At 43.0% G+C, this 26348-nt stretch overlaps 1 protein-coding gene across 2 annotated transcripts; it reads right to left on the bottom strand.

The window, feature by feature from the left end:
* Window positions 1-1918: 1918 nt before the first annotated feature.
* Window positions 1919-25300, bottom strand: pdgfra (platelet-derived growth factor receptor, alpha polypeptide). 2 transcript variants are annotated; one of them, XM_074668687.1, is made up of 29 exons: window positions 25145-25300; window positions 22897-22963; window positions 22539-22814; window positions 20783-21043; window positions 20052-20191; window positions 19079-19241; window positions 17555-17747; window positions 16983-17098; window positions 16597-16893; window positions 16250-16516; window positions 15196-15323; window positions 14927-15095; window positions 14651-14840; window positions 14446-14561; window positions 14209-14335; window positions 13025-13221; window positions 12383-12477; window positions 11397-11529; window positions 10967-11071; window positions 10063-10173; window positions 9569-9722; window positions 7159-7310; window positions 6763-6881; window positions 5897-6019; window positions 5697-5808; window positions 5511-5610; window positions 5263-5368; window positions 3754-3989; window positions 1919-3623 (listed from the first exon to the last, which is right to left on the bottom strand). In XM_074668687.1, exons 2-29 carry the CDS (start codon window positions 22943-22945, stop codon window positions 3476-3478), a joined length of 4383 nt encoding a protein of 1460 aa, XP_074524788.1. In that variant the 5' UTR covers window positions 22946-22963; window positions 25145-25300; the 3' UTR covers window positions 1919-3475. The 2 variants fall into 2 exon arrangements, with proteins under 2 accessions (XP_074524788.1, XP_074524789.1); XM_074668688.1 differs by having other exon boundaries at window positions 6763-6878.
* Between the last annotated feature and the right edge of the window lie 1048 nt (window positions 25301-26348).

Below are 26348 nucleotides of genomic sequence, written 5' to 3'. Positions count from 1 at the left end.
AAAGTGCCATAAATGACCCCCAGCATCTTCATTTGCTGCAGGTTAAACAGTCATATTACTTGAACATTGATGCATTATGTAAACAATCTCTGTGAATAAAATAACTGAAAGGTCCCATATTATGGAACTTTTCAACAAGTTCATATAGGTCTCAGTGGTCCCAGTACAGTCAATGTAACGTTTTTTGCCTCAAAATCTAGTTATTTTCTGGACTTCAGCCACTCTGTAAATCCTCTCTCCCGAACGAGCGCTCCAGAGAACAAGCTGTTTCTGTGGGCGTAGCTCTAAATACTAATGAGCTGCCCTGTCCACGCCTCCTTCACAACTTCTTTGGACGAGGGTGTGGCTTTCGCTCCGGTAACACGGTGTTTGCACAGAGTGCGTAGATATGGCTCATGCAAGCGCCGTGGTTCAGTCATACTTGTGCGATCCAGAGTCTGACCCAGAAGGAGAGGCGCCTGAAGAAATCCAAACTCTACGGCTGCAGCAGGACGTTTCTGAGTGGTTATTATGTGTCCTGATATGCTGATGCAGTTACCATAAGGTAAATAAAGCTAACATTAGCAGCTTGGTGCTAACCAGAGTTATATGACCATACTGAGCAGAAAGAACTGTGTGCAGCCTGGACTGTTAGTTTTTCGAGACAGTACCATGAGTGACATCAATCAGACAAACTGAACTGCAGCAGTATCACACAAATTAGTGGTGACAGTGGTCTTAGCATTCATAAGAGTGCATTCGCTACCCTGTAGCACAACATTAGCTCCGCCGAGGGCTACCACGACAAGTAGTCACATCCGCCCCCAACAAAAGATAACATTGTGTATATAAAGCTAGCTTCACGTGAAATATATGTCCATATATCTTCTCTTTAATGGCCCCTGATATTAGTTACTCATGTGTGTTAACGTAGTGTAAGGAAATTAAGTTACAAACCGTAACTTACGTTAGCTGCCATGCTAAAACCACATTCATCAGGCTAATGCGCTAGGTAGAGCATAAAGTAAAGCAACATAAATTAGTAAAACTTACAGCTCCCATGTATGTAGCTGGGTCACGGACAGTTGGTACAGATCCATGCTTCAGCTTCAGGTTCTTGGTGAATCCTGCTTTGTACTGGCCCTCGTTGAGAAAGCAGTCCAAAGTGAAATGGTGAGCGCACCCATCCAACATTTTAGGAGTTGTTGTGGGTGAATCTCCATCAAAAATAAGATTAATCCACTGCGTCTTCAAAACCTCATGAGATGGAATTACTTCTGAGCCCTTTGGTGCAGCCAACACCAGAGCAACCGCCGTGCTTTGCTGTTACCTTCGCCATGTTTATTTTACCGAAGCAGCCGAGCAGCCAAGGTGAAAAACGCGCTGCATAGAAGGGACAGTGCAAGGGGCGGGAGTTACGTTTTTTTTACGTCTGCCATGCATGACGTCATGTAGGGTAGACAACAGAATTTCCTCTTTTTGTGGGTGTTTGTAGACAGGCTGGGGACGCATATTACTTTTACAAAACCTGCCTCAAGTGAATTTTGCATAATATGGGACCTTTAAAATTCAGTCATAGATTTTCTACTTTCAACATCTTTTCTTTTCTTTTTCTTTTTGCTTTATTTAAAGGACATAAAGCTGCAGCTGTATTTTCTTAAAGCAGGGCTTTTCTCTTGTATGCATGTGTTCATTTCTCCATTTCTCTTGTATCATTTAAGCTGGCATCATATACCTTTATTTTAAACTATCATATAAAGTGAGTGTTTTTTTGTTTTGACTCTTGTTTGGGTTATTAATCTTTATTGTTGCTCTGCAAACACACATGCACCTCATAAATCTTCTCTTCTATCCACATTGTTCTATGTTGCTGTGCACTAAATCAAAATCATAGAGTGGCAGTGTTTTATACATAATAAATCATTTATTGAAATATAAATCATCTGAATGTACATGTTGTAAAATAATGAAACATAGTACTAAATCATCATACTGGGTGTGATTACAGATACTGTACCGTCGACAACACAAACATTCACATCCACACAGCTTTTAACATCAAGCAGGCTTCTTTTTTCCTCTTTTTAAGCTTTAACTCTTCTGCAGAATCCAAAGCAAAGTGCAACAGCTGATTTCAGATTGAATCAGTGGACAGAGAGGAGGAAGAGGAGGGGGTGGCAGTGGCACAGCTAAGAACAGTAGCTGGAACATACAGAGGATGACAGAGTCTACGTCTCTAACTGATGTTGAACACCAGAGTAACATGAGTCTACAGCCCCTCTGGTGTCGAAGTAAAACTAGAATCTTATAATTAACTTTAGGACAGAAGAAAAGGGAGTTTTATCATTAAACCCTTCATGTTTTATGTGTTTTCACATGGTGTTGGAATTATTGGAGGGATGCATGAAATATGAATACGCATAAAACATCATAAACAATCAGCAGCTTGAATGAGAACTCAGACATCCAGGGAGAACGTGGATGCACAAATTGATTAATACTTTTCAAATTCCTAAAAATCTGATTGTTTTCATGCAACTTATTTTACACACAAAATCCGAGCAAGATTGTGTGCTTTTTCTTTAAAACCAAAAAAAAAAAACTGAAAAAATGTCCCTTGTTGTAATGGACTTATCTGAAAGTGTTGTCTTCATTTAGTCACATCAAGGCACAAAGCCTGAAATGTGCTACTATAAAACACTGTTTTCCCAATAATCCTCTCATAAAACAACTCTGGAGCTATTTACAATACAATCACGCTTCATTTGGCAAATATGACTTGGATCTCAAACGGGGAAGACGTCTTAAGACAGTACTACAGGAGAGATACCGCAAAGGATTCATGCAGCTCTCAGAACCACTCAACAGCTATGCTCAACATCTACCTGGTATTCACAAATAATACATGTTTACATAATGCTGAAGTAAAAAAATAAATTTGATTACTGCTCATATTAAGCCATTGCAAACATTATAAGGTCATATACAAAAGGAATGCACATAGTCCAGATTTTGTGCTTATTGCTACTGATTGTACCAGCATCAGGTGCTTCTCTCGCAGCAGGTCAGTCTACCTGCCTCTTGTGTTGGACTTCCTTTCTGTAGTGGTTAGATAAAGTTTGCCCTATGGATGATATCCTGCTGTGTTTACGTAGAGCTGCTGACCATCGTGTTGATTTCCTCTCTTCTTGCTTATATCGCTGTTAAAAAATGCCCCGTAGGATAAAGCTTTACAAAAACAAAGACAGTCTTCTTGTTTTGATCCGTCTGACACAGGCTCGGTGGTGCGCTGAGTCTCTGTTATCACGTTTCGTCCTCCAGCCCAGCAGGGGGCAGTGTCCAGGAGGTAAAGGGTGTACCGTACAGTCACCACAGACTCATCCACACAGTGAAGTGGTTTTGTTCTGAGGAGGGATCCAGGGTCTTTGGTAGATTTACACGTCTTAGTCTCTACACCCTTGTCTTTTCTGTGTGAGCTCTACAGGGGGGGCAGGTGTCACAGGAAGCTGTCCTCCACCAGGTCACTACAGTCCAGACACATCTCATCTAGCAGCGTGATGTCCTCCAGAGTCTCACCCTCACGCTTTGCAAAGGTGGAGGTGCTGGAGCCCGTCTCGATGGCGCTCTCCTCGGACGTCTGAGAGCTGCAGAGGAACGACACAAGTTTTAGAAGTCAGGAGTGAAATATTGATCATCAAGAGGAGTAGAAGTGATAACACTAACAACTTCATATCAACTCCATCTAAATCAGTTTCATTCTCTAGTTCCATTTACCCGTGTCTGTTCCTCTTGCCATACTCGTCGTCAGATATGGGGTCCAGGTCTGGGAGGGGGATGATGTAGCCGCTGTCAGAGCTCAGCCGCTGCTCGTCGAAGCCGCTCTCCCGGTCCTTCAGCTTCCCCTGGTTCTTGTAGGCGATGTCAATGTATGCGTCGTCATTCTCAATGCAGACCCGGGTCACAGCGGGATGATCGCTCTTCAGGAACTCATGGTTGACCCTCTCATAATGCTGCAAACAGACAGACAAAAAGACTGTTAGATATATGAGATACTACAGAATGACAGCAGACAGAGTCCCAGTGCTTGCACTCTGAGCAGCCGGGGGACTCTGATGTGGTCACTGCTTGCTGAACAGTGTGATCCAGACTGGAAATCACACACACACTGAGGTGCTAAACACAAGTGGGTTCCTCTTCTGCCCCCAGCCTCTCAACATCTGTGAAGAAGGCTGAGGTGAGGCTGGTTTGATGTGCCATGAGTGCTGTGGGCTTTCACGGGGTAATTTAGGTCAGGGCGGTGGAGGCGAGAACTGAAGCTGCGTCATTACACAGACTGAGGCCGGCTGCTGTGACAGCCAGCTGCTGCTGCTGCTCCTCTAATCACCTCTGGTTCAGTTTTACAGAGGAACCCTCAGACACACTCCTCTCTGCACTTTTACAGGAAGTGGAGGGGTTAAATGATAAGTTTGCTTCTTTAGAAGTGCATTGAAATTATTTCACCCTGCATATTGCCTTGCAAAAAAAGTACCAGCTGAAGTTTAAAAGAGGAAATGTACTGACTTCTGAAGAAGTCAGTCAAAATGTAAAACAAAAGAGGGACCTATTTCACAAAGACTGATCTGAAAGTTTCACCTAGATGTTTTAGTCAGTTCACTTCAGGGGTAAAAACACAAAACGGTCTAATTTCAGGTCAAAAACTATCGTAAATTTCAGGGATGCACGATATTGGATTTTTGCCGATATCCGATATGCCGATATATCGAAACCCCTTTTGGCCGATACCAATACCAATACTGATACAGATAATCATAAGTTTGTTTGTTTTTTTCACTGTAAAGAAAGCTAAGTCTATCCTGTACTGGAATTTATATGTTACTCTTATTGTGACGGTCTTATTTGTTTAAGATACACACATAAAACAAGACAAAAAAACATTTGATTTTACCATAAATAAGAAATGTATTATTTTTTCAAACTCAAGACATTCAGTATTGAAATACAGAAAAATAATTTCTTTAGATCACATGAACTTTAAATGTATATGTATGTAATGTAATACATTTTTAAACATAACCAAGTTGCATTTGATTATTTTAGAGCTACTGTAACAACCTGGTGACAGACACAGAGCTCTGCAGTGCAAATAAATGAAGTGCTACATTTTATTTAAGGAGCTTATTTTTTTTTAAAAAAATTACATAATGCTGATAATGTTAAATTACAAAGAGTGTGAAGAATCAGAAGAGACTTGAGGAGGTTAGAAAAAGACTCAAAAAGACTCACCCTCCTGTAGCTGGAGGGAAGCAGAGAAGCTACGGTATCACTCAGACCCAAAAAGGACGGTCTCTTCTCCGGCTCGCTGTTCCAGCACTTCATCATCATCTCATAACTAAAAGAAGGGAAAAAAGCAGGCGTTACCACAGGACCTGTACCATTCCTTGTGACACCACTGTGACTAGTGTCAAAAACAAAATGTTCTGGGTTGACAGAAAACCACATTTGAGACACTCATCATGAGACTGATTACATACACGTCGCTCGGAGCATGCTCTGGTTTGGACATCCTGTATCCACTCTTAATTTTGTTGTAGAAGCTTGAATCAACAACCATCCCGGGGTACGGGGTCCCACCTGCACACAGCAACACATCATCATGAGTTTATTACCAACAACTCCTATGCTTGATTCTTATATGGTAGGTGTTTGCAGGGACTCACCCAAGGAGAATATCTCCCAGAGCAGGATGCCATAGGACCACACATCACTGAGGGAGGTGTACAGATTGTCAAAAATACTCTCTGGTGCCATCCACTTCACTGGCAGGAAGGTCTGTGAGATTTTAGAGAAGAAATGTTCTTTTAAACTTGCAAAAGAAATAATAAAAGATCAGATTTTGGAGACAAGAACGGAGACTTACACTTCCTTTAGAGACGTAGTTGTTGTCATGCATGATGTCCCGGGCCAGTCCAAAGTCGCAGATCTTCACAATCTTTCCCTGAGAGAGCAGAACGTTTCTGGCAGCAAGGTCCCGATGAACACACTGCAAAAACAGGGAGTGTGAGTTTTATCAGCTGCACGAGGCACGTCACATTTTCAATACTGAGTCCAAACCAACGCATTTTGCTCCCATGGCTTTGGCTATTTCTGCTTGTATTTCATCTCAGCCGATCTCATTTGAATTTGCTTCATTTCGCTTTATAAAGCGTCAGTTTTTGTGTAAACATGCCAGTTGGAGGGATGGCTGTGACCACTGGATATTTAGGGATAATAACTATGAAGCGTCTGGCTGCAGTGCGTCCCTGCCTGCTAATTCTAGCCTTGGCGTTGCTGCTCCTATATTCAGCCGCTGGCCTGTCTCCTGAGTGGGCTCAGCAGCCTTCACAGGACCGCTTATCACAAAACTGCTGATTTCAGTCCCTTACTTTGGACTATATCACTGTCTTTATACAGAAAACTGTACAAAATGAAGAGCAGGAGCTTCGCGGTTTGCAAACCCCGAGCATTTCTCCTTACGAAGACTTTGTAATTTAGTCACCAAAGAAAACATCCTCTGCACAGTTCTTTCTGAAACATCAGGAAGTTTACTTGGTATGAAAAAAATGCAAATTCCACTGGTTGTTGTAAAAAGTCTGTGGGAAAACACTCCTTTGCTTCGTCTGATTTACTCTTGAGGATTTAAAAGAGAAGGCTTCAAACTTAAAGGTGGCATACTCTTGGCAAAGTCTATTTATTTGACCTGCTGTTAAAGAGTTATGGTTAGGTAAAGACACCATCCCAACTCACGTTTTTGGAGGCCAGGAACTCCATCCCTTTAGCCACCTGGTAGGTAAAGCTGAGCAGGTCGGTGGTGGACAGGCCCTCGTTCATGTCGTCTGACAGCAGGTCATCCATCTCGCCCTCTGCTTCCGCAAACACACAGAAAACACACACATGAGGACACGTTGATCGTGTAAATATAGCTCTCGCTGCTCAAACCTGGCTTCTACTAATGGCAGGGAGAAACTAGGCATTATTATGTGTGTGCTACAATTATCCTCTCCATGTAATTGCAGGGTTGTACCAGTCCTGCACTCTGACGAGGGTGGACCCCACCAACACTGCACTAAACCTGGCAAACACACACCAATAACTAGCTCAGAGAGTGAGGGAAGTGTGTGTGTGAGTGTGTGTCACTGGTACCTTTCTGAGAAGGGGGGTGATCGTACTCGGACATCTGGATGTCTGTGTACTTTGAGGAGTTGCTCATCTCCAGCATGGGGACGTACTGAGTGTTGTCAGCCTGCTTCATGTCCATGTAGTCTCCTTTGCTCTCAAAGGACAGGATCACATAGCTGCAGGAAAAACAGAGACAGAGAAAGATGCTGAAGCTGATCACACACACTGGTAATATTGAGCCAAGCTGCCTGGACTTTTACTTTGAAAATTCATGTCAAATCAGATGTAAGCAAAAAATGCATTTACATCAGCCAGATTGATATATGCATTCTCAAAGCTGCAGAAATGAGCTCAAGCAAAAAAAAAAAAAAAAATGTTATTTTGATCACATGATCTTTAGAAATCATGCCCCATAAAACTTCACCAATAAGATTTTTATATCATAGTAAAAAAAAAGTTATTGCCAACTAATGACACACAAAACCCCAAAACAGAAAAAAGTCAATATGTTTTTATTAGTAGACTGAGACATTTCATAAATGGTCTTGCACTATTGTCAAATCGGAATAAAAGCGTCTTTTTTAACAACCTGAAAAGCATAAAAAGGAATTTTCCATGCTTGTTTGAGCAAAAGCTAATTTTCAGCTGAAGCATAAAAACCATCTAGACTTTTGTTCTGCAATATTTATTTCTAAATTAGTCATTTTGCCTCATCTCACCTGGATTACAGTCATTCCTGAGCCATAAAATTGACTATATCTTCACAGAGATAGATAGATAGATAGATAGATAGATAGATAGATAGATAGATAGATAGATAGATAGATAGATAGATAGATAGATAGATAGATAGATAGATAGATAGATAGATAGATAGATAGATAGATAGATAGATAGATAGATAGATCAACTTTATTTTCCTTTTGCAGGAAATTTGTCTTAGACAGCAGTACTACTGGCCTAGGACGCAGAGACATTTCGATGTATAAAATTGTTTACATTCTTAAAATATATTGAATAATTTTCTTAAGAGAAGTTTTTCAAATGCATGAAATTGTAGAACTACAAAAAGAGAACTTAAATTTGATAACGTATAAAGATAATGTTGCTCAATTTGCAGTTTAATTAATCCATCCACACAGAATTAAAATCTGTTTTTTCTTCCAGATATGTCTTTTAGTTGATTTATTTACTCTAACTAGGGGTGTAAAACTCGAGGTTAGCTACAGCTGCAAGAAAAGTTGGTGGGCTGTTGATGTTGTAGGAGGTGGCAGGCTTTATTGACAGATGTGATGCATATTTAGCTCAACAAAATGTTAATTCGTTATTTATTTACTCTCATTGTCAATAATCATCGATACCCTCTGTAAGAAAAATAAAAATTCTTTATTTCGACAATATTTTTTTTAAGCTATAGGGAGCATCTGCAAAGGAGTCAAAGAGCCGCAGGTTGCAGACCTCTGATCAAAACCATGTTTTTTCCTAAATGAAGTCTGCTTTACAGAGCAGGGGACAGCGGAAAACCACTTTATAGCCTGTTTGATATTGTCAGTTAAAGGCTTGATATTTACGCCCCTGTTCTGTCTCTCTGTCTCGCCTCCAGGATGAATGTTGGTCAAATTAAGTCATCCCAGAACGGGCAGACAATACAGAGCTGAGATGGGATCACAAACTGGGCAGTCAAGTGCTTTTAATGTCTGAGAGTGTGCTAAGCTCTGCTGTGTTTACAGCATGTGTCTCCTCCAAAACTCATCCTAAGATTACACACTGATATTATGTCTTTATGAGATTGATATAAAATGCAGAGCTTGGCAGTGTTTGATGAGCAAGTTCAAGTATTTCTTAAAATTTAATCATGTTTTATGAAGCTGAAAATCAATGTTTCTAGAGAAACTGGATTCAGGAATCACAAGGATCTCCAAAAAATGTTGGTGTCAAAGTTTAAAAACAGAAATGATCAGCTTTGGTAGCTCTGCTGTTGAATCCTCTCCTCCCTGTTCCTGTTTTAGAGGAAGACGTGGTCGAGGCTAACATGGTCGCCAGGATTAAATCATGTTATGGTCAGTTTGAGGTGTGGTCACTGTGAGTCATCCCTCGCCACAGAGCAGCCTCAGAGGAAGGAGGAGGGAGAGGGGGGGCTGCTGTTTCACCACCAACGTCTGAGCGGGGCAGAATTAACAGGTAGCTCACAGAGAATGACATTAGGCTGAAAGCCGAGACCACTTCAGAGGGAGATTTGATTTGGTGAAGACGCCAGACGATCTCCTCAGCCGAGGAGAAAACAGCGATAGAGTTACTGATTGGAGGTAGAGGGGAATGTGAGACAACTGCACAAATTGTTTTGTTATTGCTGTGACCCTGAGTGTGCTTTCTGGGAGTGGCTTCCTTTGCATTTCCAAAATGTTGAGACATAAATCTTAGAAACACTACGCACCTCCGGCTACTCTCATCAGCAGGGTTGATCCCGAAGATGTCCAGCTCTTTTTTAGTCTTCTCTGGGTTCAGGCTGAGGAAGTTCTCTCGGTTCTTGTGCAGGTAGTTGACCAGGTCTCCGTAGAAGCAGTACTCTGTGATTATGTAGATGGGGCCTGGGAGGAAACACAGCAGATAGAGTTTTGAATTGGCGTCAGTCTGCAGGCTAATCTTATCAGAGAGCTCGTAAAGGCTAAAAGCTCAGCCAAAAAGGCAAGTCTGCACTTTCCCATAAAAGGCAAAATACCACACCCACCACAAGCCGAGACAGGGCTGTGGATCTTTGTCTGACCGTTAGAGGGGAAAAAGTGCACAGACGCCTCACTGCTTTTGGCAGGAGGGTCATGCACTGAGTTTGTGTGTTTGTTTCTTGGAGACTAAAAGCAAGAGAGAAGCAGCAATGATTAAATCTACCATGTCAGTGTGTGTGTGTGTGTGTGTGTGTGAGATTCTCACCTGACTTGGTGCACGCTCCCAGGAGGTTGACGATGTTGAGATGTGGTCCAAGATGAGTCATGATCTTCAGCTCTGACATCAGGGCCTGTTTCTCGCTGGAGCGAGCTGTGGCTGCAAGACGGAACAAAGAGCATGAATCTCAAACAGACAGACGAGCCAAGAAATCAACCCAGAGAGAGATTTATCTGATTCTATCACAAAATTCGACTGCTCCCTTGATATTCCCAAGAATCTATGATACGTTTTTTTTCTATCCCAGGTAGAAAGTTCAGCATCAGTTTTGTGAAATAAGAAGCTACCTGCTTTCTCCCCCACTTATTCAGCAGTTTAGCTCCATAAAGATGCTAGGATAAGCTGTTTTAACTTCCTCTTTACAATGTTTTCGCAGATACACATTTGCATGACTGGAGGACTTAGATTCTCAAGTAAAACATAAAAAAAGTTACAACAGTGATTTCTGCACTCACAAAGTGCATCGTTTTGATTTTTTCACAGGTTTTCTGACATTTAATAGCATCAAATATTTTAGATGATGTTATACTTGTGAAGAGTTGGTCAAACCAAAGCTTAAGACACAAATTTCATGCCTTTTTGTTCCAGTTATGTTGTGTTATTCCCAAAGAAGGACCTAATTTTGGTGCAAGGTGTAGAAACTAAGGTTTAACAGGCACCACAAAGGCTGCCATGTCATTGTGACTTGTTTCCAGTCAGTCATTACAAATCTGCTGACCTGACCTGACCTGAAACTGTCTCCTGCTTTGCTTAAGTACTGATTTTTAATGTGCATCATATAATAATTGCAGTAGTTATAGCAGATAACAGGTGTGACAGATGTAAATGACGGGGTAGTCCGACTGTTAGCCGCCTTGTTAAAAGAAGTCCCATTGTTGTTTGTGAAACTCACGTTTCAGCATCTTCACAGCCACCTTCATGACAGGCTGGGAGCGGCTCAGACCATAGGCAGTGCCCTCCATCACCTTCCCGAAGGCTCCGGAGCCGAGGATATGACCTGAGACAGACAGAGAGTCAGATTATCAACAAAGAGAAACAAAAAAAGCCCCACAAACACTTCCATGCACTCTGGATGCCTCTGCTTTCTCATCTGTGACTCCCTCAGTGGCTGAACATCCCCTTGATCACTGAGTCAAACCAAACCCAGCCTGAACACCCCCACCTCCTCACTTACACACACACACACTGCCAGCACCAGATTATCTCATAACAGCCTCACTTCAAAGACAGAGTGAGACATCCTGAGCAGAACATCTCTGCAGGGAGGCCTGCCGAGACACAAGGCTGCAGCTTTATTTCATTCATTATTACTGTCAGCTCACCGAGGACCAGTCTGTCACGGGGGAACTCCCATCTGGAGTCATAGGGGAGCTGCATGGGGTCCACGTAGATGTACTCATGACCGTCTGGACTCACAGACTCTATCACCCTCCAGCGGATCTCGTACCGAGGTTTCTGGAGGACAACAAACAAAGACGATGATTATTTCATTTGTTGAACTTATTACAAAGGTTGAATAATCTCCAACAAAGTTTTGTGCACAGCTTGAGCAGGAAAAGAAATGTTTTTGTTGTGTCTGGTTGCAGCTTGTGAACATTGAGGATGCCTTGCAAGTAAAAACTCTTATTTTGCACATTATAAATCAGGGGAGCAAACAGGAAATAGCATATATGAATGATGCATTTACTGCTGCATGATTACTGCTGCCCAGTATTTCTCTTGGCAGTATGTCGGAGAATGTCACTTCTGGTGGGTTTTTAGGCAACACCAACTCGATATTATGTTCTCACAGATCAATAAAAATAACAATATGCACATAAATGAAATATTTGTAACACTGATTCCAGCTCTTTAGAAGCTGTGAACCAGGAATGTCACAAATTTCAAGCCATCTTTGATCCTAAAAACTCTGAAATTGCCTCTGGTTGGAATCATATGTAAATCAAACAGTTTAATCTAGAAAAAGGTAAACAGCCTTCATTTACAGGTCTGATTCATAGGAAGAAAGCTAAAAGTCAAAAAAAAAAAAAAAAAGAATGCCAAAAAGAAGTCCCTTTTTAAGGGTTAGATATCTGAAGAATTAAAAAAAACAAACAAAAAAAAAAAAACATCTTGACCCTTTTTTTTCTGCAGTTCCACTTTAATATCCTCTAAGCTAATTTAAATAAAGGCTTTTTGACCTTTCTACTTCAGACCTGCTTTGTCTAAATCTGAAACTCTCTTGGACCTAAAGGCTAACTTGCTCCATCAACCCACTGAGAATCAGAAAGTGCATGAACAACGTGAGAATGAAGAATGGCAGCAGTACCTGTTTCCAAATAACAACCAACACAATGAGTGAGATGATGACAATGACCAGCAGCACCAGCACGGCCGCAGCTACAGTCAGCTCAGGGTGGGGGCCTGTGCAGGGGGGAGAGCCAGCATCACACATGTTAGATGGATAGCACAATGATCACATGACCTGCGTATGTTTCATGACTAATGACATGCATGTAGTGAGACATGCTCCATGTGTTGCATAAGAAGTGTTGTCTGTGAGATTTGGAGGACTGGGGTAAAATCCATGGGGAGTCCAGATTACTGGAAGCAAAAGGAATGCTGGGAGATAACAGGGGATAGGGCGGGGGAAGGGGAGAGGGTGAGGATGGGGGTGTAAAGCTCATCTGGAATGACCAAATGTCCTAAAGACTTCTAACCTCCCTGAATAGCTGTCAGAACAAGCCCCTTCCTCCTCTCAGCTGTCTGACTGTAAACGCATCATCAGACAGCTGCTGCAACACTGACAGCACGACACGCAGCAACTCTAACGCTGCCTGCAACACTCTCAGAGTAAGAAACAAAGGAACCTAAGAGGGGGCTAAGTGTTGAGCAACAACATCTCAGTGAAGTTTGAAAGGTTTGCTGCAAAGAGGAAACACACTCCAGAGAAACGTGTGTGTTTTCTTACCGTTGGACACCAGTTTGACCTCCCTGCTCACAGCCGCCATCTCGTTCCTGGCCAGGCAGCGCACGGCCAACGTGTTCTCTAGGTGACCAAACATGACCTGACTCTCCAGGTTGTTGTCCTCATCCTTGTGTGAGTCCACAGTGATCTCTGTGGAGTTGGCAGGGAGGGGCACCCAGGAGGATGTGTCATTGGCACAACTACAGGGGGGCGAAGAAAGACACACAGGGTGTGAATTCAGCTCAGGAGTTCTTGATCTTTTTCAAATTTTGAAATTTTTACTGCATTCAAGTTTTTGACCATATATGAGCATTTCCCTCTGAGAGGGTCAAAAAAGGGCACACCTTCATCTTATTCATACATGATCAGAAAACTTTTAGCTCTTCATTGAGACAGACTTCTAGTGAAAATGTCTCACAGATCTGTTAGTACATGAAAGTACATCCTTATGAACATTTTCTTGCAACATGTTTGTTTGTTTCTGTTTTTACCTATTTCTCTTTTTTTATTATTCCATTCGACAAAAGATTTCTGTTTACATTTTAAAATCAAGCTACGGTGGCTTGGAGGTCAACTTCTCAAACATTTCAGAAAACAAAAAAATATGTTTAGAAAATGTGCAAAACAAAAGCATATTGCAGGACAAAATTTGAAAAAAAAAGAAACTTACAAAAAAGAAGAATAATTTCACCTCATGCCGAAATGATTCTGACAAAAAAACCATAAGATCTTTTTGAGATCTTCATGACATTAGGACAAGATCTTCACAAGACTTGCTGTAATTATGAGGTTAACAGAAAATTATTTTTAAACCAAATTTTAAGATGTTGGAGGATTGGGCCTCAAACAACAAGGTCTGCTCGTTGCCAAACATTTGGCCAATCAGAAAGAACGGGGTTTGTGGAGCAGGGAGCCTTAAAGAGGCAGCAGCTAAAACAATGTGTCTTAGACAGAGGCTGAAATAAGGGTTTTCTAAAACACCAGTGTGAGAAATATAGGGATTTTTTGACCTGTAAATCAAGTAAAACTACTATAGGGGTACCAGGGGAATAGTATAAAGCCTAAAAAAGCAGAGATACCCCCTCTTTAAACAATTATTTCTTTTAGTGCATGAGCAGTAGAGGATAAAGTCAGAGTTTTGAGCACAAATAGAAAGTAATGGCTGTTGTTGAGCAGAGTGAACTCACTGTTTGATGTTCTTGCAGATGAACCACTCCACCACCGGAGTGGGCTGTCCTCTGGTGATACACACCACAGACTGTCCCGAGGCTGAGCCGTGGTGGATGTCCATCAAGTCCACGATGACTGCAGGCACTGTGACGCAGTGAAGGAGAGTGTGTTAACAGGAGAGAAACAGACAGACTGTGAAGGAAGCTGAGGGAAAGTTAAGCTAATGAAGGGCCTGAAGCATTCCTCCAACTGACCTTTAACCTCCAGCTTCAGTCCCACACTGCTCCTCTGGTCTCCATTCTCCACTCGCATGGTGTAGTTCCCGCTGTCCTCCTCCTTGGCTCGTATCAGGGTGAGAACACTCATATAGCTGCACAAACAGACGCAGGAGGTTAACAGCTGGTCAGGCTAATGTGTGGGAATGGTAGCCTTTAGCTTGTCATTAACCTGCAGACTCACCTGGTCTCACTGAGCTGCCGCAGGCTGGTGGAGATCTCTGCCGTCACGTCGCTGAGCGGGACGTTGTCTTTGAGCCAGGTGACGTGAGCGTTGGGGAACGAGCTGATCAGAGCCTTAAACTCTCGAACCTCGTCCAGCTCTGCAGATTCATATTCTTTGAACTCCGGACGGATCGATAGAAACTCACCGGCTGTCAGAGAGAAAAGAAATCAGCTCAAAAAATGACATAAAAGTGACTTACTTTATAAATTCTTGTGAGCTAACAAACTTCCATACCATAAACCTGGATGGCTAACTGCTTCGTCTGGCTCTCATTAGTGATGATATCAGTAATGGAGCAGGAGTAGATGCCACTATCTTTGGTTGAAGCGTGCGGTATTGTCAGAGTGTAGAGGATCTCCTGATCCCTCTTGTTCTCGTGCACTGTTTTGACGCCACGATTAGCCTGCAACCAAAATATTCCATCAGGCATTTTGAACTCAAACAAGCCTTACATCTTACTTTAAAACCTCTTTTTTTGGTGCACTGTGGATTTGCTCTCTCACCAGTACGCTCGGGTATTTCCAGTGGTCTTCCAGGATCTCAGACCCCCGAGCGAGACAGGTGACAGTAAGAGTGTCACCCACGAGCAGGGCGGTTCTTTTGGCTGTCAGCTCGACGTGAAGTGCACTGCCTAAAAAACAACAAATGATAAAGTTAAATTCCTGCATCAGGGCTGCGTAAGAGCATTAAGAGCTGTTGAGTTGTTGAGTCAAAGATTTAAAGGAAGAGTCCGCAGGATTTTCCTAAAAGAAAAAAGTCAACTTTTACAGGAATAATACTGCTGAATCGTCACTTCTGGCTTCTTTACGTGTGTGTTAGTGTCTGTGTCTGCTTCAAACCCTCTCCTCTGCCTGTATGTTGATGTTTTGGATGTATTGAGATAGTTGTGGGTGTAAAGTTAGGGTGGTTACATCAGCCAATCACAGCGTGCCCAGTGCACAAGTGACTTTGCTTTGTGATGACTGCGAGTCTAAGCTAATCAGAGCAGCAACGATGGTGGACGTAGCACAGAGGAAGAAAAACAACAAATGTAAAAGGCAACACCAAACAGTTAAAGCCCATCCTGAATGTTGTGTTTACTAACAAGCAACGGAAAGTCCCGTAGACCCTACCTTTAAGGTGAAAATTAATCTTTTCTTCATATTGTTACATATCTTTTCTTGAACCAACATTTCTTTCCCTTGCGTCATTACAACTAAATCATTCGACATATTTTATTTAACTCCAGTGTTCTCTCACAGAAAGCTGCTGTTTAATGCTTTTTGTTGATTTGTAAGGTTCAATCAGACCGTTAAAGAAACTGTTTGGAGACTAAAAACCTCTCTTCATTACAAACACCCACATGAATGCATTTTTTCATGTGTTGTACTCATGTATAACTTCTTTCTAGATTTTTTGCTTCATTTTATACCAATGTAGTTGTCAAAACCAACCTCTGTGTTTTCTGAAAGAACTAAAACACAAGAAACCATAAAGCCAACTTTCAAAGGTTGTACACTTTCTTTTCAAACAACTCTGGACACATCTCCTGACACAGATTCAGTCGTAGGCACACACCTGTCCAGCCGTGAACGATGTATTCCCCGCTGTAGTGAACCTCCCCGTTTATGAGGGCCTTACAGGCGTAGGTACCAGCTGTGAACACTCCCAGAGCGCCCCTCTTGCTGTCGTAGACACTTGGCACAGGCTCCAGGGTGTCAAAATTAACCAGGGTCACATTAGCAGTGGGATCAGAGACTCGACACTGGATCTCCATCTCCTCGTGGCCGAAGAGGACGTGGTTTGCGAAAGGTACCGGGGATGGCACAAAGGGCACATCGGGATCTGCAAAGGGGTGAAATGAGTCTCTTAGACCAGATTATGAGGTCAAAAATAACAGGCTCAAAGCTTTCTCTTCTTCGTACCTGGCACGTAGATGTAGATGCTGCTGTCCTCCCCGTCGTCAGTGTCGTTCCTGCTGTAGAAGCAGATGTAGTAACCCGTGTGCATGGCGGTGGCGTTGTCCACTGTGATGGTGGTGACGAAGAGGCCGCTCTTGTCCTCCTGTGTTTTCTCAGGGACGTCCATCGGGGTCTCCCAAACCAGTTTAGCCTCCCCACGACAGGTCAGGGTGAAGGGAGTGTGGAGGGGCACCACCAGCTCCTCCACCTGAGGCAGCAGCATGGGAGCCGAGGATGGAGGGAACATGGCTGAAGTGGGAGCTGCGAGGAGGACAGGAATGGAAGTAAATGACAGATCCATCCACCTATCAGTTCATCCATCCATCCATCCATCCATCCATCTTATTTACCTTTCACTCTTAGGTTGAAGGAGAACTGGGCGCTGCGAGAGCCGCTGACAGCTGTGATGGTGTAATTCCCGTCGTCTTTGACCAGCGGCTGTCGTAACGTCAGAATACTCTGATACCTGAGGAAAGAAAACAAGCAAACAGACATAGTTTTTTTTTTTTTGAATGAGCAGGTCCGTAAAAATGGAAGGAGCTTGTCACACATCTCAACTCTGATATCTATGTTTGCTTGGAAAGCTTTAAAATGACACGCTGTGGTTTGACAAAAAGGACTTTAACTCCAGGAGGGTATCACTTCAAGCCAAGAAACACTCCTGCACAAGATTGTTGTTTTGAGATTCTTTCCACGGATTCACCAAATGAGATGAAGCATGTTCGTTTGTGAGCTTTTGAGGTGCTGGATGTCAAATTTTGTTACCTTTGGACAAGCCAACTGTTTCCTCTCACCTCCAAGCTAAGCTAACCATCCCCTAGCACCAAACAGACATTTCCTTCTTTTGTAACTTGGTGAGAAAGCAGTGGATTACATTTCTGAAAACTGTAATAGATCCTTTTATGAAAAAAAAAAATCTTACCGGTTTCCTTCAACATGGCTGGTTTTGGTGAGGACGTAGTAGCTCTCAGGTAACGGTTTACCATCTTTTAACCACATCACTTTGGGGGCAGGGTAAGCAGAAATGAGGATAGTGAACTCTGTCTCCTCCAAAAGGCTGACGAACTCTGTGGCAATAATCCCGCTGTGATCCAGACTCACGAAGGAGTTGTCCTCTGAAAAAGAGAGACAAACGTGTAAGCAGGTGATGGAGGACAGAAAAGGGTGAAGGCGAGGATTGAGACAAACGCAGAGTGACAGGGAGGGCTGAGGTGGAATGAAAGCCTGACACACATCTGTTAAATCCATCCCATAAAACACAGCAGCTGATGTTTAAAGCAGAGGTGAAGCTTCACGGTGGAACGGTAGGAAACGACTTCAACACACTTCTGAAAGCACTTTCTGTGTGGGGAATGATTCTGAGACCGGGACTAATGAGAATGTAGATTAAGTGAGGTGCAGGGATTAATCATTATAGTGAAATAGCGACAGCTTCTGTGACATTTCTGTGTCACTGCACCAAGAAGCTCTTATTTCTATCCCATACTTCAAGTACAATAATTCTGCAAAAACAAATAAACTTTTGCTTTAACTCATACAGCTCTCATTTTTTAAATCTTTGACTTGCTGAAGATGCAGCATGGGCTGTTTTTGCACAATGCATTGTTCAATGTACCACCGTTCTAAGCTGAGCTATGCAGTGTTGACTGTTAGATACATGCAAACTTGCGCCAGATGTTTGAGACAGGTCTGATTCATCAGTATGGACATTATACTTAAAGAAAAAATTTGCAGTATTTTCCTTTAAAAAAACCAACTCTTAAAGGAATAGACCTGCTCTATCATCTTCTATAGGCTTCTATACATGTGTGTCAGTGTCTGTGTCTGCCCCAACCCCCTTCTCTGGCTTTTTGGGTGGAGAGTAAGCGTGGTTACATCAGCCAATCACAGCGCATCCTGTGCACAAGTGACTTTGTGTTTTGATGATTGTGAGTAGAAGCTAATCAGAGTGACAATGATAGTGGATGTAGCATGGAGGAAGAAAAGCACAACCAATGTGCAAGAAACACCAAACAGAAAAAACTTTTTTCCAAAACAAGGGTAAAGCTTGGCCTCAACTTTTACACGCTTTCGGGCACTTGGAGACCAGCATGGGACAAAGAGCAATGCGAACTGATATGTGGCAAATACCGGTGATTAGCTTGTGCTAACGTGCCAAGTCAGGTGCCATGACTCTCAAGTCTCTCCCACATAGAAACAATGCTACAGGTGGTTGCTGGGCTAATGAGTGTGTTAAAGTAGTTTTAGTCCGAGGCAGTGGGTGTGTGCTGCTGCTGGCACTGATCCCAGGAGGAGGAGCCCAGTTTGAATGTTGTGTTTACTAACAAGAAGAAAAAAATTCCTGCAGAACCTTTTAACAGACTTTTTTAGCAAAACCTTTGATAGAAATAACATGAGAGATCTTAAGTTTATCAAAGAGAACATTTCAGAGCGGATAAAGACTCACCAAAGACGGTAACAGCCGCACTGCCGACTCTGACCTCTCCATTGATCTCATTTGTGACAGAGCACTCGTAGATGCCGCTGTCCTGAGAGGTGGCTTGTGGGATACTGAGGGTGTAGATGATACGGTCAGGAAGAATGTGCCTCAGCTGAATTGCATCCACAGCCTACAAAAAAAGATATGAGATTGTATGAGTTGGAAGAAGGGTAGACGAGACGTTTTAGTTTTTCCGTTGTACAGGTACAACATATCAGAGTCTGTGTGCGGTGCTGCTGCTGAAGGCTAATGGCTAAAACACTTGTTGGGCCCACAGGAGATAAATCAGGACCACAGAGCCTTTTAAAAGTCAGTAATTGCAACTGAGACCAAAACCAGGAGTCAGACTTTCTGCGTTTCTGTCCTTAACGTCCCTGGAAAAAGGTTTAGAGGAATCCCGTGTAGAAAAACAGACAACATGCTGCATAGATTAAGAGCTGAAAATGAATGTAAACAAATGTTAAAAGTCCTGATGCCTGCAGCTAACACTTCAAAAGCATGAAATGTTTATTTGGCTGTCCTCTGCAGACAGCATCTGTCCTACATGTCTGAGGTCACTGAGGTCAAAGGATTTACCATCTCTGTACCTCTCCTCTCCGTTTGAACTGCCTGCTCCCCCCTTCTACCTCGAGCCATTTGTCCTGAACTTTAACTTTAACAGCAGCAGGAGCCGTTTGGCTCACATCCTGGTAATGAAGACACAACATCCAGTCCTGCCTCCCTAACACATACTTTGTGACCACTAAAGGCTGTCTTTAGAGCTATATTCCACTTGCTGCTGCTGGGTCCAAAACCATTACTGGCTAATTTAAGGCTCATTGCTGCTGGGGTGGAAATGATGGAAATATGACAAGGGGGTTGAAAAAAGAGGGCAAGGAGCGGATTATGGATGAAACCAAAGAGGACACTAAATTTAAAGAAAAAATTGTTTTTTTCTTGCCTGTTTTTTCGGATGGAGCCACTGCTGCTGGAAGCTGGGCCCTGCTGGAGCCACACAAGTGACATTCAAAGACTGCCCGGCTCTCAGCGTCTCCTCACTGGCTTTCACCTCCACACTGAAGTCCTCCATGTCTGTGGGGGCTGTGGAGACCACCAGAGAGCAGATATCAGCACGGTCATCTCGCAGAGAGTTAAAGTTTGATTACAATGAGCTCATGCATCGCAGCGTGGTGGCTCAAGATGATGTCACCACACACAATCACACACACATCAAGTCACCCCCCCTGTGATAGTGACATAATGTCATGGCTGTCATACAGTGAAGTCACTCTGGAGTGTTTCCATTTGGTGCAATTTCTAACTTGTTATCAAACACACCCCACCAAACCCTGCATGGTTCGAATATGTGATTCCAGAGACTACAGCATTTATCATTTCTTGTTTTTCATCTTTAAGTTCCATGTCAAACAACCACAATTGCAAAGAATTGCTCAATGAATATATTTGATAAGAAAATGTAATGCACTGTGGTCAAATTTGCGGTTTTGAAAATAAATATCTAACAATAACGTGTCTCTTTCAAAAGTTTCTCTATTCAAAAGAATTTGATATGTGATGAAGATCCAAGTAAATTCAGTCAAACATCTCCAGAATTTCAGGAAACATCCATCCTCTTTAATCTCCAGCCTTTCATAGTCTCCATGTTTGTGTGTGTGTGTGGATCAGACTCACCTGCAGTCTCCACAGTGTAAACAGCACTCCTCATCATCTCTCCGTTCACCACAGTTTCACACTGGTACTGTCCCGGTGACAGCCTCCCAAAGAAGCCCATCTTGCTCTCGTAGTAAGCCTGCGCCTCCTCTCCGCTGGAGACGCTCCTCAGGACGACATGAGAGTTAGGGTCTGACACACGGCAGGAGATGAGGACTCCGGGATCCTCCAGGGGGACGATCAGGTTCTCAGGTGGCTCAGGGACAAACGGAGCATTCACATCTGGAAGGAGACAAAAAGCACCATGAGAAACACTGATGTCATCTTTTAATGTTTGATTTCCAACCTTACATTCCTTCAAAGACCAAATCAAAGCACACGTGTTGATCTGTCTGGGTGAAGCAGTAAAACAAACTCCTGCGCTGTTGTTTAGACTCCTGGGTTTTTCACGGCCTTACTTGGTTTGCTGTGAACACTTTTTTGTGGCTAATGTTAGCTGACTTGACAAAGTGCTGTGTCCCAGATAACACAGAATATTCGTCTGGTTTATGATCCTTGAGAGTTGCCTGGTTATGGAAGAGGTATTCAGTCATTCCATTTAAGTTGGAAAGAAAAGAATCACCAGCTTTTGTCTTAATGAAACTCATCTGTTGGACATTTGCTGGTCTCAGCTCCCTGTAGTGAAAGAGCTGCTCTTTTTCTCCTTATTTATGATGATAAAAACAATAACTGGGCTGATTTGAGACTGATTATATTCAACAGTTAGATTTATACACTATTAAAAACAGCCCCTTGACTGATTAAATGCATGTAATTCTGATATGTTTCTGGATCAATAATAAACACACTGATCTAATGTACTTCGTTCTCTGCATTGAATGCACATTAGTTGCATTTAAAGATGCTGTGAGGAGGATTGGACTGCAGTGCCACCTTTTGGTGTCACTTTTTAACAAGGCAGTGTGTTGTTGTTTTGGAATTAAATGGAGATCAGATCGAAACAAATTTTCTCTGTTCAAGGCAACTTTATACCAGATACAGCGCGCTAAGGTAAGGTATTTGTCAAGCATGACAACAAGCAAACATAAGTCTGTACCGTAGTTTAAAAGCCGGCTATATGTAGTGCTACTGGCAGCCCAGTACTCTGAGACTTATCTGTAATGTTTAATGTTAGTAAATCCTGGTTATGTCCTGCCAGTCATCTACCAAGCAGAGCTAACATAACCTCACTCTTCATTTTATTGATAGGCTCTCAAGTTTGAACAGACCACTGCAGGCTGCATCACACGCCTGTTAAACTTTCCTCTGCTCTTCTGTCCTTTTTCTGTCTGACAGTCAGACTCCTGTGTCCAACATCTCTACAACATTAATCAAAGAGATTTTTTTCTGCTGACAAAATCACAGATCTCTTTTCTCACTACAAAACTTTGTTGGCCAGCATGGTGTTGTCATGGAGACTTTGATATGCTGTAAATCAATCGGGTTCTGCACAACCTAAGCAAGGTGCTAAGAAGTAGCATTTTAAAATAACCTGTAACATTAGCAGTGATAATCTCATTTTAAAGTGTGGATTATGATCAGGCATATATCTAGAAGGGAGACCTTTTAAGATCACTTCCAAACTCCCCACAGTCCCTTTAATGAAAGGTCTAAAAGTCAAGTCTTTGCCCTTGTGTTGCTTGTCACTGACACTAATCCAAATTGTATGAAGGTAACCATTACTTAAATTTCCTCAGAGTATTTCCAAGACTGATGACAAGAAGATAAACATCTTCACCTGGAACAAAGACGTAGATCCCGACCTCATTGCCTTCAGGTCCACCCTCCTGGTTCTCGTAGTCACACATGTAGTACCCGGTGTTTTCTACCGTAGCGTTGTAAATAAAGAGTGTGGCAGTGTAGTAACCCGGGTACACAAAGGTGTTTTTCGGCAGTGGTTCAGTCCACATCACGTTCTTCTTCCCCGTACAGCTGATGTTGAACACAGAGTTTGGCTGCAGCATGAACTCGTCTTGGTTGGACACGATGGTCGGAGGCTTCAGTCCACAGGTCACTGAAAGACAGATTCAACATTAGAGGAGCTGTCTTAAAGTAGTCTTTCTCTTAGAATATTCTGCTTTCTAATGAAATATTACCTGTAACCAGCCCTGCCAGGAAGACAACATACACCTTCACCCCATCCATGGTGATGGATGTTCTGTCCTAGAAGGCAGAAAGTGAGTTTTTCAGTCAACAAGTGAAACAAACACTTTGATTTTTTCTTCTTGATAAGATACAAAACAACTGTCTCTGCACTTAATCTGATACCAGAGATATCAGATCAATAAATCAATTTTTCATTGGCGTATTCATCTCCTGTCAGTCCCTGTCTACAGCTTGTGGAGCCTGGCTGACTCCTCTTGTTTCAATAATCCCCACACAGATTTACAGATGGGCTTTTGGAACCTGAACGCAACACATGTGGTCTCCCACATCACTAAGGCACCAAAAAGTGTAAATTAATCACAGTTATTCATCGTAAAAAAAGAGGGTTACGATAACAAGACTGTAAATTCCAACGTGTTAAGTGTCCACGGGGTCAGAATATAAAGAGTGCCAGTAGAGGGCGACACAGTCCACACTTTGAGCGCACTGAATCCTCCGTTGGTCTCATTTTCATCTCCACTCCGCTAACCCGCCTTTCTAAAGTTTTCCTTTTGGTTGATTGAAGAGATCTTTTTTTTAATTTTGCCGCTTCTTTGAAGAAAAAATGTGATTTTTTAAGAATGAAAATCGAAAAATTAAACAAAAGCAGTCCTTCTTGTGCTGGATCCAAACTTCTCATTTGTTTTTTTCAAGAGTAGAGGAGGCTTAATGAAGACATTCTCAAGTTTACTCCAGACTTCTCGCTGCTCATCCAAGACATCGAGTCAGGCTTAGGTTTGTCACGGAGCTCTGCAGACCCCTGATCTCTGCGGATCTGGGTCTTCATCAGGGGCCACACAGTCTGAGGTGCACTCAATCAGAGAGAGAATGGGGGGAAAAAAGCTTTGTTCTTCTACAAACCAGAGCTTCTCTGTCAGCAATCATCGCGAAATCATCTCGAGTTAGGAAGATCTAGTTTGAAAATGACTTTTTTTGTTTATAGCGTGCTATGGATTTTTGCATGCTATCTTCCTTGCCTAGTTTCCTCAAACAATAAAACTTTTGGCCCCTGCACCGCTTCCTGTGGCTCATCCGAGACGGCCTAAATGATCCCTGGCCAACCTGGGTTTGTTTAACTCTATAATTAGAGCACCCACTCCACACAAAACTACATATCTGCGTGGGAACCAGCTGACAAAATGCATGATCTGCTTTGACGTGTTTGTGCACACGCCTTGTCTCAAACATATTTCATTAAGAGCTTTTTTTGTGTGTGTCCCAGTTTGCTGCTGCAGCCGCTGCGCGTAGATCTGAGGGAGCCTGGAGCGCAACCAGTCTGCTGCATGTCCGGCTCCTCTTCTACTGAGACACCCGACAAATGTGGCAGATAACAAATGCATCATCGCTCTGCGGGGCTGCAAACATTTGAGCAACAGCTGATAAGTCTTGTCTCAACTTTCAGCCCTGCACGGATGGTGAAGTTCAAGAGAAGATGAACTCCTTAAAAATGTCCTGAAAAGAAAATCGGTTTACTGTGCGCAAAAAATCTGCACTTAAAAAAAAAAACGTATTTCTTTCGATCCACATTTTGAGCACTTTTCTCTCAGTTAGTATTCCTGTGCAGAGTCCCCCGGTGACACAGCGGGGTTAGTGGTTAATGAAGAATGCGTCGTGGCTCCAAAACTTCTCTTCCCCCTCTTGAATCCATCACACGGAGTCTTCATTCCTGCGCCTCAGGTGCAGATTTTCCATTTTAATTCCTCACATTCCGCGACCAGACGAGAAAACAATGCGAAGTACAATTTCCAATGTGTTTCCCATTAGGTGCCAGTCAGCGTCCCACAATGGTGCCTTCAGTCTTCGGGGTGACACCTCCAGCTGTGAGGCCGAACCCGAGCGCTTTTATCCAGCAGAGTCAGCGGCATCTCCCCGCGCGGCGTCCAGCGGTGCCACCATATGGTGCACGAGCAGAGATCTTATCTTTAAAATTATGAAGCATTGCCTGATGAAGAAGTTGCTTCCAACTTTTCGGGCACTAGAAGTTTTTTGATAATAAGTGGATAAAAGTTTTTAAGAAACTTTTTAAAGCCTACTTTGACTATAATTAGAAGACGTAATTAATCCAGCGATTGAATTCATATACAATATGAGTTTTACTCAATTTTTCTGAAGTCAATCTGCTAAAAAAAAAAAAAAAACAGCAAGAACTTCTAAAAGAAAAGCAAAACGATTTTTTGGACCCCAAAACCGTCCAATTACCTTTTCCTAATCCCCTCTTTATATTCCTCTGGTGTAAGTATATCCACAGTGAATTGTTGGCTCCAAAAGGCGCAGTGAGGGTCCTTTGCAGCGGCTGTAATCCTCAGAGCTCCGGCGCTGTGCGAGCATATGTGCGACCCTCTGTCCGCGTCCGCGACCGTCCTCACAACTGCGCTCCAACCAAGCGACCTGTAACTGATTCAATGTTACAGTCCACCCTCCTCCTCCTCCTCCTCCTGCTGCCCTCCTCCTCCTCTAAACCCCCCTCCCTCCGAAAAATCATCTGGCTTAAAGTAAATAACTCTCAGGAAATGACACCCCCCTCCCTTTCAGCGTTGGACCCCATTTTCAAAGTAAGAGCCTCGTTTTTGGGACGAATATCCCGCCGAAACGAGGGGAGGAACTCCACTTTATATATTTTATTCAAAACGGAGAACTTTTCTGGAGGCAAAAAAAAGTTCTGCTGTGTTTTTTCAAATCCCACATTACGTCTGACAATGTTAAACTGTCTTCTACTTGTTCCAACTCACCTGCTCTGTGACCTGTACTGTCCTCTGAAGCTTGTTCTGTGCTTTTGTGGATACTAAAAGATGCACTCTGCAGCTCTGTAAACGGACACATGCAACAGTCAGAGGGAAACATTGGAGCGCGTAACTCCTAGAGGGCGCTCCAACACCGTCATATCACAGCCATCATCCCTCCTCCCTCTATTTCTTTCTCTATAACACTGAGTCACTTAAACACACACACATGAGCATCTCCCTCTACAATTAGTCAGATAAATTGCACCATCAGGGGACTTCTTCTCTTTTCTTTCTTTTTTACCCTGAACTCCCTGTTTACTGGCACACGTGCGTCAGCTGTTCACCGAGTCCCGAAACACAGCCGTTACTTTTTTTTTTTCACCCTGCCCCCTGTTACCCCGGAGCTCTCCTGGCGGGCAGCAGAAGAGTAATGAGCCCCAATGAATCACCTTTCTGTGGGCACAGAAGAGGGGCATCAGACCGGTGTCTCTGTGTGGAGCAGCACAGCCCCAGGGCCCATGATACCCCCTTCTCCTCCCCCTCCTCCACTCAGTGCTGTGCAGCCGCTTGGCGCAATTACTTCCACATGTTGCAGAAAAGAACAGTGTCCTTGTTCTCCAAACAAAGGATCGTAACTTCGGAAGAACTTAAACCGGTTTGAGGATCTCACTTCTGAGGGT

This window comes from Halichoeres trimaculatus, unplaced genomic scaffold (assembly GCF_033239565.1).
Source record: "Halichoeres trimaculatus isolate MK-OKI-2021-1 unplaced genomic scaffold, fHalTri1.1 fHalTri1_scaffold_4, whole genome shotgun sequence".
In the NCBI taxonomy this organism is placed as follows: Eukaryota; Metazoa; Chordata; class Actinopteri; order Labriformes; family Labridae; genus Halichoeres; species Halichoeres trimaculatus.
Note: the sequence above shows the minus strand (reverse complement) of the source record. Positions and strands in the feature narration are given on the sequence as shown.